General features: G+C 31.2%; 1 protein-coding gene across 1 annotated transcript; it reads right to left on the bottom strand.

Moving 5' to 3' along the window:
- Positions 1 to 53: 53 nt before the first annotated feature.
- On the bottom strand, positions 54 to 17,673 carry htt (huntingtin). The gene is made up of 39 exons (XM_088199554.1): positions 17,524 to 17,673; positions 17,124 to 17,265; positions 16,932 to 17,053; positions 16,619 to 16,860; positions 15,677 to 15,811; positions 15,477 to 15,607; positions 15,215 to 15,413; positions 14,986 to 15,155; positions 14,708 to 14,899; positions 14,544 to 14,634; positions 14,332 to 14,475; positions 13,341 to 14,266; positions 13,077 to 13,270; positions 12,896 to 13,015; positions 11,062 to 11,356; positions 10,813 to 10,987; positions 10,492 to 10,752; positions 10,251 to 10,432; positions 9,614 to 10,192; positions 9,388 to 9,548; positions 8,760 to 8,853; positions 8,498 to 8,692; positions 8,180 to 8,425; positions 7,720 to 8,119; positions 5,507 to 5,835; positions 5,254 to 5,436; positions 4,789 to 5,039; positions 4,570 to 4,722; positions 3,470 to 4,505; positions 3,201 to 3,403; positions 2,930 to 3,127; positions 2,521 to 2,691; positions 2,316 to 2,461; positions 2,115 to 2,248; positions 1,851 to 2,048; positions 1,556 to 1,773; positions 1,338 to 1,476; positions 815 to 1,270; positions 54 to 743 (listed from the first exon to the last, which is right to left on the bottom strand). Exons 1-39 carry the CDS (start codon positions 17,586 to 17,588, stop codon positions 303 to 305), a joined length of 9,717 nt encoding a protein of 3,238 aa, XP_088055680.1. The 5' UTR covers positions 17,589 to 17,673; the 3' UTR covers positions 54 to 302.
- Positions 17,674 to 18,328: the final 655 nt, after the last annotated feature.

Here is an 18,328-nt window from a genome sequence, read left to right as displayed (position 1 = left end):
AAGAAAAAGATATGGGCAGATAGTGTTCAGATCTTTTGATAAAAATAAATATATAATTTCTAAATATATTCAAAATGATTCACCACAAAGAACTATGTATTTTAAATAAAATATTAATTTGATATAATTTTTACAAAAATTATCTCAATATTATAACAATTAATAAACACACATTTCTAAGAGTTTTAATAAAGTAGATTTCAAGTATAATCATTCTATATTAATATAAATAACAAAAAAACATTAAAGTATTATCGCTTCTTATATATGCAATTCATATAAAGATATACAAAACGAAATGACTACATCTCCAATGATAAGCGTAAATCGTTAAGCGATGCTTTTCCTACGCAAACGCTTTTTAACTTTTCCAACTGAAACTTGGTGAAGTTCGAATGTAAAGCCGCCAAGCACAACAGTCTCATATCCTCGAAACTCATCTTGTTAATTTCTGATTTGCCGTACAGTTTCTTCGGAATCACAGACGTGCTTTGTTGCTGGTCATCCATATTCATAGACCATATCACCATGTTGTCGGTAATATATCCAACTTTCAAAGAGAAACATATAATTGGCGCTAATTGCCTGATTATCTTATTCGAGCTCGCCGAAGATATGAGCACTATAAGACAGAAGGGTATGAGATTTGGTGAGAATTTAGCCTCGATGAAGTGGCCGAGACCCTCGAACAGCCATCCGTTGAATATCGCCAATTGATCTTGAGTTATCGCTGCTTCGAACACCTTTCATTAAACAATTAAAAAGTGAGGCAAGAATGTAAATATCTGAGTCGTCTAATTCACTTAATACATACCTCAAACACAACATTCCCGAACAACTCCACATAAAACGGTGCAAGGTTTAATCCACAATTAGCTTTGGTGATTGCTACATTTTTATCTAAATTAAAACTATCCGACCATCTACAACAATCGATGAATTCTTGAACAACTTTATTCAAAATTGCAGCCGGCGGTAAAAAGTCCTTCAAATAGTATACTAAAGCGTTTGATATATCCTTTGCATGACTGAGAGGCGACAATGTTGCCGATTTTTGCAAAGTGGCGAAAGTTTGAAGGTGTATCAATAATTGTTCTGGCTCTAAAGAACTCTCCGGAGTTTGAATATCACCACTTGTATATATCTGAGTTAGCAACAATGGCAAAAGCCGGTGACAAACTTCGGGATTCATATCCAAAGCTTTGTATATCATACACTTTATTTCATTCTCTAATGTGCCTTCTTTTGCTAGAGATGCTCGACAGATTCCCTAAAATATACACATGTTATTATTATTGAAAAAATATACTTGCAAAATATAATTGATATTCGTTTACTCTTAATATCATATCAGAACAAAAATGGTTCGGATTAGAGAAGAAGAAATCAATGGCTATTTTTAACAGTTCCTTATTTCCATAGTGTATAAGAGCAAACAGAGCCGTCCAACATAGTGATTGTTCATATAGGGACACACTAAAAATAATAATTTATAAATATTATACGTTTAAAATATTTACACTACATAGTTTATAGATTATATAAAAATAATTACACTGCATTTGGTACCAAATGTGGTCGTATCACCGACAATAAGTTAATGTCCAACATAGAGTTGAACTGTTCTTGTGCAATTTTCATTGTCGGCTCCATTCCCAACATTAGAGCTTCATTTAAAGATAAGTGCATTATAGCTGCATGAATAGCTGCTATGCGTATCGGAGCAAAAGATGATGATAAACAAGCAGTTAACTGGTTTACATCGGGAATGTCCTGAAATCATACGTATTTTAATTAGCACACTACTCCTACACACCCACCACTTAATAATCTGACTAAAAAAAACGTACCGATCCCAAAACACAATGTACTTTAGCCAAACCGATGGTGATATACTGCTGGGTCAATATATCAGACGAATCCGTTGATAAAGACATCGACGATAACTGTTGGGCTAACCATTGCCACTGCATTTTAGTGGTGAATGTGTCACTCATGTTGATAATACAACATAGTAGCGTATTCCGAGCGCCTAAGCCCCAATCAGACTACAAATATGTATACATTATATTACTCTGTAAAATTACAATAGAATCCATCTATCATCAACAAACCTGAGAAAATACTTGAGAAGTGAAATCCATGAGAAGTTGAACACAACTATTTATATCAATACCCCTCGATTGTAGCATTTTCCTTGATTGACCGAGAGCATTTTGTATTTTGACATCGGGATATTCATTCAATCCTATCAACATTTATTCATATTTATACTTAAGACTTGACTATATTAATTAAATATTTTTATTATATACCTGCTATATATTTTAAATAGTCGATGCTCACTTGTGAATAAAAATAACGGCCGCAGTTTTTATAAGGCACTGTCTCTAAGTTTTTATTATAGAATAAAATATCATAGAAATTACAGCTCAAGCTAATCTCTTTCAGTTTTTTAATTCTGAAATTTTACATAGACATGAATTGTTGAGTGTTAAAAATGTTAACTAAATCAATTACCGTGTATTCGCCAAAGTATCGCCTCTAGAACAATAGTTACAGTTGGCTAACAGTATCAGTTGCATCATTCCTCTTATCGCCCAATGAGTTCCGTTACCTTGTAATGCTCCTAAGAAACTAACCCATATTTCTTCAAAGCCTTTTTTTGAAGTCCAGCCGATTAAATTAACTCTACAATCAGAATATAAATCGATTATCTTATAAATTGTTAACAAGGTGTCGTTAAATATAGTCAAGTGAGGTTTTCTGACTATTTTTACAAGCCAAATGGAAGCCAAAATTAAATTCAGTTTAGTGATTATTGCACACAGCATAAATTTCATACAAGAAAAATAAGTGGTAAATTTTTTACTAATATTATTCATATTTTATTTTATATTAGTATAAATTTAAGTTAATAAAATATTACCTAAAGAGAAATTGTTCTAATATGTCCATATCTTGTAAAATATCAATAGGAATTGGAAAGTCAGATTTTAATTTCCTTTCATTAATAATCTTTGGCTCGTCCAACTCATTCATGGTCATATTTTTGACGTCCTCGAACAATTGTAGACCTTCCCAAGCGCAAGTAGGCAGTAGAGAAAATGACCATGAAAATTTACATCTATAAAATATAGCACACATTATTTTTACATTATGTTTAATTAATATTAATAAATAATGAAATAAATATACACCTGCACAGTGATATCAATAAATTTTCTATGGACATTTTCACACTCTGTGAAATGAAATTTTGCCTTTCCATAAGATGGCAACAGTTATCCTGCCAATATTGAACGATGGTGAGTAGTTTATCGCACGTTATGGCAATCTCTTTAGACTCTTCCGCGGTTTCATTTGAAGAAACGAACGAGTTAAATTTCAAGGGTAGCGTATCCTTAAAAATATTTAATACGAGTTAATATTAAAGTATGTATATAAGAATATAAGTTAAACTGCTTACTTTAGTAACATATGTTACATAGTTGTATAGACAATTAACGGCTGAAAATATTCGCAAATTATTTTCATCCGCATTCAGCTCAGTCCATATGGATCTCAGATTTAATGCTAACGAAGAATTTTTGACACACAAATCAATAACATGATCCAAATTATTCAAATCATTCTTGTAAGTACTATCTTGTGAAATATGCCACGAATCATTGCTTTGTTTGATTAAATAAGATGTGTATTGTAGAGATATAATTGAAAAGAGCATAATGTTATGAGAGAGACTCTTCGACATGAACAAATCCATTATTTTATCGATGTTGTCCGAATCCATGTTTTTGGAATGCTTTTCAACGAGTTTCACGCAGCTCAAATACTCAGTCACCAAATCTTGAACGCTCAGCATCAAATCATGGAAGTATCTATCTCTAAAGACTATATAGCACCTTTTAGTGTATTTGTCCATTGTTTGATAGTCCGTCAGAGTGACCATTTCGAACTGACTCAAAGGTCTGATGTTCTTCGGAAACAGTGAATTTACCGATATTAACATTTTTTGGAAATACTTTAAAGATACCGCAAGCAAGGGTTTGAATTCAGGCAGTGCAAAATCTGACTTTTCGTCGACTTTGAGCGACTCTAGCTTCTTCGTTTCTGTATTGCTGTTATTAGTGGAATGATCGACGGATACGAAAAACTGAGATTGACCCTTGATTTTTTTGAACTTTGGAATGCCAGTGATGTTGAATATGTTCGATTCCATAAAACTATCCTTAACATTCAGAAACCCTTCGTTTTCGGTGATTTGCTGCTCGATTAGCACTCTTCTTCTATCAGTTTTGACGCACTCTTGTTCGGTTACTTTATTGGTCAACTCATTTATGTATATTTCAGTTCCTAATTTTAACGTTTGCTTAACAATATCTGTATCAAATTCGCTCATACCGAATATCGTATTAAGATCATCTACATTAAACGACACCAACGTTTTAGCCAAACTTGCATTCTTTCCGTACGTTACTGTATTATTTATGCATTTATAGCACCTAAAAATAAAAATAAAATAATTTTATATTTAAGTAATATGATTTTAATAATTAATTAATATACCTATTTTTAATTTGATTCAAAAACCATTCTGAATCTAACGAAGTTGTTTTAATATTTTGAGGGTTTATTGGACGGTCCAGTGGCATGTCTAATGGAGACAGATTGTACAGTGAAGAAGCAAGATTATTGATTTCATTGATGAGTTCAGGATATCTAAAACATACAGACGCATAAATAAAGCTTCTACTATTTAATTTATATATAAGAATTGAGACATACCGTTTATCGACTCTATCATTATGAAGCATTTCCATAGCCATTTGAATATCATCTAAAGTAATTTGAATATTGGCTTCTTCTATCGACAGTGAAGCTAGATATCTGCATTGTTTGATTGCTAATTTCACGAAATAAAAAGCATTCGATAGTGGTAGACGTCCAACAAAACGACAAATACAGAACAGAAGAGATCCGGATTGACTAATGTGACATATCGATAGTATTCTATATACATTAATACCATACGATCCCTAAAAAACATAATACAAATTACTTTTGTTAAGAATAAGAGCAATGAACTTATATATTCACACATAATTGTTTCACAGTTGCTTTTTATAATCCTTTAATCAATATACGTCTTTCTCTAATTATCTTTTCCGATTATATTCAATCAATCGACCATAAACTCAGTTTCCGTGTTTGCAAACACTTAACAAATTAACTACAATACAAAGAACAAACCTTTAAATAAGGTTGACATCTTGCTGAAATAGCTTGAAGTAACAGTCCAGAAGCACTCGCACTTGCATTTATCTTAGCCACAAAGTTTTTAACAATACTCTCATTGTAATATTGAATTAAATAGTGAATTCTGTTCACCAAAAGCCAAGTCAGATTTATAACTTCGTCTAAACCGTTATCCACCTGGATCATATAAAAAAATTGGATTAATTAGATGTAAAAGTATGAAAGCAATGATTATAAAAAATCTTACAAAATATTCGCAAAGGGTCAAAAAACACCCAATTTGCAATATATCATTGTGTATATTTTTTTGACTAGCTTCAATTGATATGGAAGAATTATGCAAAAATCCTAATAGCGAGCCCCAATTTTTCTGTTCCATAAATTTCAATCTGACCAGCAAATGACACCAGTGGACAGCTAAAATCGGCTGCCTCCATAATATTTTAGAACAAACAGCAGCTAATCTCTTCAATGGAATATTTTCATCAGGACTGTATAGTCCAGTATTCAAGCCACTCTGTTCGTTCTGTAATACGACTTGAGCCGTTTTGGCAAGCAGAGGAAACCGACATCCTTCTAAAAGTATAAAACATTATATAAAGCAAAATTTTAAAGTGGTGTAGAAGCGCAGCAGACCAAAAAAATCTAAAATACGTTTAAAATAGATATCTTTCATGTATTTTATAGTACTTTTTTAACTACAGATTCATGAAATATCAGTAGTAGAGTCTCCAATTCGAGTAATCGAGTACTCGATACTCGAGTATTTTTGTCTATTTTTCAAGTACTTGATAATCGAGTATTTTGAAAATTACTCGATTAATACTCGAAATTAAAAATTTTTGAAATATTTCAGAAACAAAAATAACTTTAACTCGGTCCGGTAAAGGTTAACGTCTTGCTTTTATTTGGCGTTTATGCCCGAAGTCCCGAGTTAGAGCGATTACTATCAGGTATAATTTTTTCATAGTTCCATAGTTGCATAGTTCCGGTCGTCGGCTATGTTAGTGGGTACGACGGAGAAATTTCTTTTGTGTTTTCTGTTCGACAGTCCCGACTTATCTAATTTATGGCAATGAACAATATGAAATATCAACAAAAAAAATTTTTAGGTTTTATGACTATACAGTTGTAGCGTAAAGTGTTGTAAATTGTTTATACTGATCCTTCAGCTTAAAATATAAATCAAAACAATTGTGTGTTTTAAAGGCATTTAAAGTAAAGTCAGTTCTTTGCGAACCGTTTAGCTCTAGAGTGAAAGGGATTCACCCAAATACATTTTCGAAGGATATAGATTTAAATTCTTCGCATTAATCAGTAGGAGTAGAATATTGTATATTGTTAAGAAAAAAAATCTATTCAAGAAGAATTACAAAATGCTATTTTGTCAATAGTAGAAGGAAATAAGAGAAAAGCAGAGAAGGGAATGAAAGAAGAGAACATAAAAAGAGAGTTCAAAAAATTTTATATCTATAAAAAGCGAACAGATATAAATTAGAAGCCTTATCCAACGCGTTAATGACAATAAGACCAACATCAACAGCAACGGAAAGGGTTTTTTCCATAACGGGAATAATAAAACCAAAGGTTAGCAGTAATATTAAATTCGAGACACTTTTGCATTATTGTTTTTAAAAAGTATGTTCGTGAAGTTAAAATAATTGTAAAAATTAACATACTAAGTATTTTATTTATTTATTTATATGTACACGAATTTGAATATTAGCTATTTTGGTACATTTGGTAAATACTCGAAAGTACTCGAGTACTCGAGTATTTTAAAATTTTAATATTCGATACTCGAGTAGTTGATGGTTCGAGTAATTGGAGACTCTAATCAGTAGTAACACTTAACCAAAGGGTCGTTTTTTCGTTGCCTATAACATAACTGTGGTCAGTCTTGCGAGAATTTCAGGCAACTCAAAGTCAAAAGATTATCAATAATTTTCAATCAGTAAGTCACGTAAAATGAAAATTGAAGCCTAAGTAATTTACATCTTAAATGTTTTATTTTTACGCGAAAAAAATATTTACAAAAAAATGTATTAGCATCTTGCTTAAAAAGTCAGTGGGTTATAACTACTGATGTGGGTGAAATTAAATTTATTATATAACCTATAACTTTGTCAGGGTGAAAATAATAATTAGGGTGTCATTTTACGATCTTCATGCGTGTAAAAAAATACGTTTTAAGAAAAATTCAAGGGAATAAATTAAGTAAAAATATTTTTTTTATATGGTACAAACATTCATTCTATATATGGCAGCACAAGTTTTGCAGTTAGATACTACAGAGCCCATTGTCCCCTGGATTACCATCAGCAAATATGAGGGGTAGGACTACCTGACCCATTGATTAAGTGTCAAAAAAAGTAAAAGTACAACGCTTTTTTGGGTCACTGCATACATACGCGACGTCTAAAATTCTAGATGTCACATATGTAAAAACAACATACATACCTTTTAAGTATAATATATTTTTCACTTGATAAATTATACTAGTAGTTAGTTTCAACCAATACGATAAATTGCGAACTACATTTTTGCTATCTGGTTCTATCAGTTCATTTTTATCGTAAAATTCCAGTTCCAGTAAAGCATACGACAGCAATCGGAACAAGAAACGGACGAATATCACATCGGGCGATAGATTCGCACAGTTTTCATTTACAGTTTGCACATTGAGTGGATCTATGCTGTTCTGCGAATTGAAGAATATAGAAGCAGGAGAGATGCAAGATGTTTTCAGGTAATTCAACGAAAGCAATATTTCATTTTCCGCCAAATTGAAAATAATCTTTCGTAGAAATAACAATATTGTGGCTAGCCAACGTTCTTTCACTTCCAAAGGCATATTTTCCTACAAATAAATTTGTATTTTATTTCAAAGTCAATGAGATAGTGACTTAATATGACAAACCTGATCTGGTGGATTATCAAATATAATTTTCATGATCACTTCAATCTTGGACTGATCGAATAACACTTCTCTGTGAATACAATCGAGCAATTTATCTAGATGCACATATGATTCGGTACTATTGATGTCAATACTTTTATGCTTCAACAATTGAAACAATGTATCGCAAACTAATTGAGACCATCTGTAATGACTTTCTGGATGTTCTTCAGAAAATATTAGCACTGAAGATATCAATTTTACAATCTAAAAATATATTTATAGCAAATAATAAATCTGAATTTGGTAATAAAAATAACATATGAAGGAAATAATCACTCTGGTATCGCGCATCATTTTTTGTAGCATTGAAAATAGTACTTCTTTCGTGACTTGTGCTTCTTGAATCTGCAATCGATTTTGACCTGGAATCTGTTGATACATCACAAACACTTTATAGACCAAAGGATGGAGCGATTGAATGCATTCGTTATAAATTTCGCCAGCCATCAAACCGTCGCACAATTGTATCAGCTATAAAATACAAAATTATTAATTAAGATATCATAGACATGATTTGAGTAAAATAAGAAAATTATACTTTAGGAATGTCCATTAGTTGCTTTGTGTGATGTTCGGCTGATGAGAGATGTATAAGAAATGTGAAGATACTGCGCACAAGTTCTTCGCAATCCCTGTAAAAAAATATATATTTATTAGTTTATTTCTAATTATATGATAATGAAGTATCTATTTAAACAATCATGAATAAAAGTTTGCCAAGTACATAAATTAGGTAAAAGGTTGAATTTCGTTTGTATATGCACTAAAATAGGGCGGATTCCTCAACGTCCTTACCTAACATAAATGATAAAAATAAAAGTCGAAACTTAGCAACGTCTCACTTGTGCTCAAGGCGATTTAAATATGCTCCAAAGACCCGGGGGTGACTACGAGACTTGCTTAGCTCAAAAGTTTTTTATCCATTAATTCATTGAGAGGTAAGACAGGCTGGTTAGACTGCTCGAGGGGGTGCAAACAGCTTCGAAAGATAGTTGGTCTAAACCCAACTACTCTCTTCAAAGGTAAGTGAATAAAAAATCTAGTCAAGTACGAGAAAGCATTCAGATTTGAGTTTTGTGCGAAATATTCATTGTTACACTACAACAATTTTCGTCAAAAAATAAATCAATTTATAAAAAAAATATATAGAAATATATTTTACTTACAAGATCTCGTTGTGTTCTATGAATTCTAATTGTTTAAGGACATACTCAACAAAAACTCTATCTCTGTTTAGGAAGCAATAGTTGATGCGTAAAGCGAGCAGTTGATTCATCAGTTCTAAAACTTTACACTGCATCAATATATTATCTTGTATGGTGTACCCCTAAAGTAGTTATACAAAACATTAAAATATATTTTTTAAAATATAAACCAAGTGGTGTTAATTACTTTAAGTGCTTGAACCACGATTGGTTCAAGCAATTTTATATATTTAGCAAAATCTTGTTTATGCATCGTCCATTCTTTATCGGTCTTCGATTTTGTGAAGTTCTTTATACTCAAATAGCAATCTCGTTCAAATTGTAAATGAGAGTTCTTTCCGAATCCTTCGGCGATTCTAAGATTGGTACAATTATCGCTACTGTCGCTTAGCTGACAGAACATTTTCTCATTAAAATTCATGATTGACTCAAAACTCAAGCTTTCGCAGTTTCGTGTTAATATATCATCATAAAATGACGGTTTAGTCAAAGCCTCTTTTTTAAAAACGCTCGAGTCATTGAGGAATGTTTGTAAATTGTTTCTCTGAGCAGTCATGTTGACTGAAAAAAGGCATTTTACTAATTGTGTCACACACGCTACAGTCCCATCGGGTTTATGTGGCAGTAAACATTTCAAGTAGTACAATATCTCTTCTGATACTTTCCCAGCTTCTTTCTCAGACATTATTTCTAGTTGCATGGATAAGCTTTCTAAAGTTGTTGAGAGGAATTTAAAAAATACGCTCGATTGCGCATCTATACTGACCTAAAACATATTTTAAAATTCATATATGTAATACTAATAATATTTAGTGGCATCTTACTTTATGACTTATATATGCAGATTTTAAATTTGCATATAGCTTCATAAGAACAACGTCGTTTATAAAATAGCCAATAGGTATAAAGTGTCCGGAAATTGTGCTGTAACTTTTCTTTTTTGATTTATCATCTGCTGGTAAATCGGTGGAATTTGATGTAGAGAAGACTTTATTAGCAGCTTCATCTAAAAATATAATATAAAATTAATAATATTTTGTTATAATAAATTTATGATAATTATACCTGTTCTTTTTCTCAAGGGGCTAGGTGGCATGATGCCTGAAGTCCTTTGCTGAATATACGTGGGCGTCACATCGAGAATGATGTGAATGAGAATGTTTAACAATTTCAGAGTCGTCTTCAAAAGTTGTTCAGCTTTAGATGAAAACGAAGATACTTCAAATTGACTCCATATCTTTTGCTGATCTTTTAAAATATTAATATTCAAAGAGCTGACAGAGAGTCTATGCATATGTTTTTGAGAGATAGCAGTCCATGCTTCAACTATAATAATATTAAATTAATATCATAGTAATAAAATAATAAAACGATAGAATGACTTACCTATATAAATTTGAGTCAAAAATGCTAGAAGAGTTTCGCAGCATGAAACCGATAACGTCCTATATTCCAAAAATTGCAAGCATATCTCCAATAGACCCATACCGCAGTAAGCATCTCTATACTTCGTAGGAGGATACTTCAATGATAAGCTTAGCAAAGTTTCTAGACATCCTTGCTGTAACATATCCATTAAAAAAAAAACATAAAAACATATAATGATAAAAATCTATCTTCCATAAAATGTAATACCATAACATATTTGCATTGAGAGAGCAACAAGTTGTCAGTTATTTTGCCAACAATACACTTTAAATTGCTATATAACAAATCGTTTTCGCTGAAATGACGATTGTCCGAATCACTGTTTAAGTCCTTTAGAGAATTAGGCAACACGGGGAAAACTTGTGAATTTTTATAGTCCGAGAGTAGCTTAATTTTCCTTTTTGAAGTATTAAAAAGCATCGATTCGTTTTGATTCATGGCTATGTGAATCAAAGATGAATTTGTGTCGTAGTTTAGCGGCGAATGAAAGTATGGCACCAACCTGTAAATATAATATTATTAATATAAGAAACTGATCCATGTTAACTCGTAAAGTTATAAAAATAATAGTAAAATTGAATTTTATATTGACAGTAGATCTCTCTATAGTAAAATACAGCCTAATTTTAACAAATACAACAATATTTAAGCTCTTCATAGATATTTAAGATAAGAGTGATACTTTTTTTAAGTACAGTAATCCCCTGAACTTACATATTAAAGATAAGAGTGATACTTTTATGTACAGTAATACCAAAGTGATCTAATTGGTTCTCGACAGTTCGGTCAATTTAAATGCATCAATTTTAGACTAATCGCTACATTTGTATTTCATAAATATTGTTTAAATAAAATAAAATATACTTAAATTTAAATACAATAGTTTTAATTCAAGGACTTTTTCTTATTAAACAGTCAGGGCCGGCTTTGAGCTTACGCAACCGATTCACTCGCGTAGGACCTCGTGCTCAAAGTTAAAATTTAATAAAAACAGACGTTAATATTATTTTTATCACAAAATGTGAAATTACAACTCATGTAGAGATATTTCATTTTCCAAAAAACACAATGAAATTAAAATTGTGCAAATTCTGGGATCGGTTTTTCCGTCTCAGACTGTGTATCTTTGTAAAATAAAAAAGAGCCGGTCTTGTACTCCACCAAAACTCCATTGTCAATTTTACAGGGCCATTGGAACATTTTGTGTAAAAAAAGAGCCAGAACAACTTGAATGTGTCATTTTTATGAATCATTGCTTAACGTTTGTCTTTGTCGCAATAAATCAAGAAAATACACAAAAAATCTACAGTCCATTAAGATGCATATGTTCGATCATGTGTTTTTTTCTGATAGTCCATGTTTCGGAATAAGTGTTTCAAATTTCAATATACGTTGATTGTTAGCATTGATTCGAAAACTTTTTATATCGAGCCCCTTTCTAAAGTTAGCAATATTCTAACTAAGGAATAATTTTATTAAGATTTAATAATGTAAAGATTCATTAGTCGCCATATAATTTACAGTACAATGAGATAACGACGTTTTTTTGGAACCAGATTTAAACTGCATTCCAACATTTCTTAGATACATATTTAAACTGCTTTTTTTTGCAAATTTCAGTGAGTCATACGTTTCTGAAAACCATCTCCACCGCCAGGCATATTAATAGTTTTAAGCCGTGCCCCAGGACTGTGAGTCATTGATCAAAGTAAGCAGTACACTTTTTGGACAAGAGCCTAAGCCTTGGACCTGACGCCGGGGCTTGGCCCTTAGCTTGTCGAGCTTTTATTAAAGGTCTCATAGCAGGTCGCTATTCGGCAAGCTTTCGTCCTTAGCCGGCTGTCCCCATTTTTTAAGACCATTTGCATATGCACCAACGCTTGGCTTTTGATTATGTAAAATTTAAGGCATTCTCTATAAAGGGCTCCTCCCATTGACATAACATAAGTTGGAGGATTACTATGCTATTTATTTCAACAGGTATGATGGTAGTTAAAATAATGAACATATACAGTAAAGTGAGAAAAAGAGCCATACATACTTTGCAATAGTTTTAACAGACGCCTGTCGGACTTTCTGATCATGATCATTTAATAACTTGATCAATGAGTCTAATAATTGCCACGATCGAGTCGGCCAATCTATTATTAGTATATTCAATCTGAAGAACAATAAAATGTTAAATTTATAGAACAATACAACACAATATATTATAAATATACCTTTGATAATCTATGGATGCATAAAAGTTACATAGATTGACTTTGCATAGCCAATATGAATTATTTTCAACGTGACGTAAATTATTGAAGATTGTCACGACACTTCTTGAATTACAACTCGAGAAAGAGTTTATGCATTTTTTTAGTGCTGTTATGGAATGATTAACGCATTGAGGTGTCGTGTCTGTAACTCCCTGTGAAACAAATAGATACTTAATATCATCTACTTTATCGAGTACTTAATAATAAAATTAAATAATTTACTTTTAATATAATCTCCAATAGATTAGCGATAGTCATGTTTTTAACAATTGTTTTAGGAACACTAGACCATGGTTTCCACCTGTTGTATTCTCCACAAGTAGTATCACACACAGAATATAAAAATTCGCCTATACAAATCCTCGTCAAGCCTTTTATTTGTGGATCTGGATGATTCTCCAATAAGAAAAATATATCAGCAATATGTTGATTAGTCGTTTCAGATTCTATAACGCGTGATTCAAAATTGTCCTGGTGTTTAATATCACAAATGTTTGGTTCTAATGATGACAAGTCTCTTTCACTACTCTTTTGCTTTGATTCAATTGATTTGTTTATATTCTCCGAAGTCACCAACATCTCCTGAAACATCTGCTCCAAGTCGAATTTGTTGATATTCTTCTGTTCAATTTCGGTTTGCTTTGTAGGATCATCGAAGCTCATTGAAGACTCACCAAAGTGATCGAAGATCATTTCTAAATCTAAGCTAGACGTAAGCGGATCTATACTAGTGGTCAATAATTCTGTTGATACAGGATAATTCGAAGCAGTAGTCTGACTGGCCATCGTAAAATTGCTAGTCGTCATGGCGAGATTCATACTATCGGTCATACCGCTAGTGGCCATTTGATTGTTAGCGATAGATTGTTTGCTATCCAGAAGATTACTGGGTACACCAGCTAGTGATGACGTATTTTCATTGTCGACCGATTTAAGCTTTTCAATCTTTTGAGCAACATTTGATATTTGATGACTCATTCCTGATTTATTACTTCCTGTGCCGCTAGCTTGACTTATTAGATCTGTACTTTTGCTCAACAACTCTTGACCAAATGAATCCGTCAATGACTCTTGATAGCAAATGTTTCGCTCTAAAACGAAATCGTTCAACTGCTCATTGTGTGATGTTGAACTCATTTCAGAATTACCTGTTTATAAATAAAGCGTTATTTATTTTACTATATTAAAAAGTCAATATAAATGCATAACACACCTGACAGATTATGCAGAGTTGGTTCAATTTGAATGCTTAAGAATAACGTCATAATTTCAGGATATAACTCTATTATCGGAATCATGCATGATAGAGCAGATGCTTTAATCGAAACCCTTGAAATCCCATCAGGAATGATTCGATCTGAAATTTATTTAAAATAAAGTAAAAAGTAAGTTATATAAGCATATTATAAAACATGTTTTATTTACTAGAATATCCTGTTAATAAAAATCGACTAGCGATTAAACGGCCACAGTATTTTAAAGGAACATCAGCGTCATTGAAAGAACCGATGTTTAACTAAAAATCAAAGATATTGTATTTAATAGTATAATTTAAAATGGTGTTATATAATTAAATATTAAAAAAATACTTTATTATTGATTTCTGGATTGTGTTCATCATCAGTATGCAAATGATTGCTTTGCACTTCTTCAGATTCATCTTCTTTGTTACTCTCCTTCAGTTTTTCTTTAACATACACGGAAAATTGCTCAGAAGTCATTATTTCCGAGTTGAATTCGCTTACCATGGATTCGCATGGAGAGTCAGGAGTGTGTATACCCTTAAAATATTTAATAAAAACATACACTATCGGTAATACTGTTAATTTTAAATAATTCCATTTACAGATTTTTTATGTATAATTACCTTTAGACTAAGATCTTCAATGCTTCTATATGGTGTTTGACTTTGTGAAACACTTCCATAAAACGAGGTATGAAATACATTATCGCTGTGCTCGCTATTCAAGATGTCTTCAGATAAGTTTGCTGTCGAAGAAGCTGTAGATAATAAAGAATGTGCCATGCTAACTGAACCTAAAAGCAAATAATGGCATTAAAAAAATATACAGTATTTAATACGTCATTATACATACTTAAAGATCTATGATGTCCTCTAACAGTACGTTTTTCCTTAACAATCGGTAGTACTACAGGACCCTTTGGATCCAGCAAAGCTAATTTCAAAGCCGAACTTGCGTCGTTAAGAATTACACTTAAACATTCCATAACGGCGTTTAATATGTTATGGTTGCTTTTGGTTGAATCGATATAATACAAGCATATTTGATACAACTGAAAAATTGATTGATTAGTATATAAAAATATATTTGTATATGAATCATGATTTTAAAATACCGTCATTAATTTTACGACCGATATAATATCAGGTTTTAATGTATTGACAGGGTTGATTGTCAATACCGTTCTCAATGTACCAAACCACCCCAATACTACATTCTCAGGAACGTTTTTTTCTTGAAGCACACCTAAACATTACACATATTGTAATTAAATAGCACACTTGAATAAACTAACATATATTTTTTAAAACATACCAATAGCTAAGTTTATAACATGTGAAATATATTTTTCTTTATGATATTGACAAATATCTGCAATACAATTAGCAGCGTTTCTTCTAATAGGTGTAGTGGTCGAATCAACGAGCTTGATTAAATTACATAATAGTCCTGAAAATAAATTAATCACTAAAATATGGAGAGATTAAGTGGTTCACGAGGAGTGAAACAAAGGAGTGATACCCGAATTAAAAGTGACAAAACTAATAGGGGTATTACGATTCTTAACATGACACATGAAGTCTCAGACTTCCTATTTAACATATTGAGCAAATAGTTACACTGAACAGTCCCACCATTTTATATACATTCATTTCATAAGACAAACTATTGAAAAAGCATATTAATATATTATAAAATTTCATGACCTATTAAAAGATTTCAAAAAGGGTTCCATAATGTGAATAAAGTAAATATGACATAGTTAATTATCAATAATCTCTTGCACGTGTTGAAACCACCGATTCAAACTCTAAATAATAATTAGTTTGAATTAGTGTTTTTTTGTCTTCAATCCAAATTGAAGACAAAAAACATTTTAAATGAGGAAAAATGTTTATTAGACAATTTATTGCTCAAACATATTTCATGTAAAAGTATACATTAATGTTTCCAGAACAAAATGATCACATGAAAAATATTGACTACTACCATATAAATGTCAACAACTAGCTAGATATTAAATATAAAGAAATGAATGAAATTGAAATGGAATTTTAATTCCTTTGCATTATTTATTTTCATGACCCTTGCACTAAAGTGTCATTTATAAGTACATCTTATACGAGTTGAACTTTAAAGTTTTGATTGAGAATAATGAAATTGAAGTGTAAAATGATACTGTGCAGCCAAATACTTTTAGTAATACCAAGAAGATGTCTTGAGACCATCCCATGCACATATAAAAAATATTTTTACCAAACATTTCATCTTTTGTCGCGAATGGAGATATAGCTTTCACTATTCTCGGCAAGTTAGATTCTAAGCATTCCATCAAGAGCGTATCTCCTTTCTCGACAATCAACTGTGGATCTCTAATTCTATCTAGTATATCTTTTAATCTTATCAAAGTGCTTTGAGCGAATATCCTTCCTTTGCCTATATTTGCACGAAGCCATGTCTTCCCTAAAAATACTCTGGAAATAGCTGCCCTCAACCATCTACAAAAGCAATTAAAATATTAATTTATAAATTTATAAGAATATTTGTAAAAAAATATATAATTATATACCTAGGATGTTTATCGGACGTAATACTTTTATAGAAAAATAAGTGAACTTTAGAAGAGTGGAATGGTGCTCCGCCAACGACTATACGGTTTAGTGCTTCATCTGCAACCAACCGTATTTCGGCCTGAAATTAAATTTTTCTATTAAAAAATACTCATTTTTAAATGTATTTTGTACAGTAAAAAACTACTTACACTGTTGTGGGTGCATAGAGATAATAAAATCGGAATGGATTGCTGTAATAAAGGATTGTACTGATTGACCATAGACGGATGCCCGCCTAAAATTCCCATACATTGTCCCAAAGCTCCTGCATAGCTTTGTAGCTCATGTATCCTAAAATGAAATGGATCATAAAATACTTTTGTGCTTTCAAGGTCATTAATAGCTTTAGTCAAAAATACCATATTTTTATTAGATACAACTGCATTATTACAATTAAATATGGCAATTTGCACAAACATAATTGCACCATGTTACTACACAAATTGTTTATGTAATATATTGCAAAGCTATATTTAGATATTATATAAATCCACTGAAACTATTTGACGTTTTAGTGCAATGATATATATAAATAAGAAATAAACCTACTTGTTGGAATTTTCAGAATTTTTCAGGAATTCCAAGGCTTTGTCTATTTTTTCTAAAATCGCCATTTTTATCAAATTTTCTGGATTACATCGTTATGTTTATATTTCGCTGTTCACAACACATCCTCCCATCATTAACCTTTTAAATTGTGACACATTGGCCATAACGCAAAACATTGTGTCCGTACGCTTTCATATAAGTAAATATTAAAACGTATTGTTGTGATTAATATAGTTTATATCCACAACACTAAGCTTAAAAATAATTTATTTTACTCACTAAAATATTTTTTTTAACACAAATATTTTCTAAGTTATTATTAGTAGGAAAAATGACTTATTTCTAACTTTTGAAGAAATATAAGAATTATGATATCTTAAAAATTTTATTATAAATTTTATTTTTTTTATTTTAAATTATATTTATTTAAAGTATAACAAATTTTAATTTTCATAAAAGGCATTTTATGAACTACTTTGTTAAAGCTAGAGTTCATTAAGAAATATATTTGCTTCCTTGCTATAAATATTTTCAAATAGCAAACATGATTTTCTCTATATAAAGTAACTAGATCCTGTGCAAAAAACAGCAACATTACTTAAAAAAATTATATTTTTATTCCACAATTATTAATTCAAAAAGAATGCTGTTAAACAGGGAATTATTTTGATAAATATGTGCATTTATATAAATACTTTGTTTCAAAAAACAAATTATTTGTGCATTTATGTAGGGTAATTAATTTTTACTTCGGACATTTGCTTCAATAAATGATTCATTGCAGATTATTCATAAGGTGTCAACT

This window comes from Plectrocnemia conspersa, unplaced genomic scaffold (assembly GCF_051122295.1).
Source record: "Plectrocnemia conspersa isolate PC_06_02 unplaced genomic scaffold, ASM5112229v1 ptg000012l, whole genome shotgun sequence".
Taxonomy (NCBI): Eukaryota; Metazoa; Arthropoda; class Insecta; order Trichoptera; family Polycentropodidae; genus Plectrocnemia; species Plectrocnemia conspersa.
The sequence above is the reverse complement of the archived record's forward strand: the minus strand, read 5'-3'. Positions and strand labels throughout refer to the sequence as shown.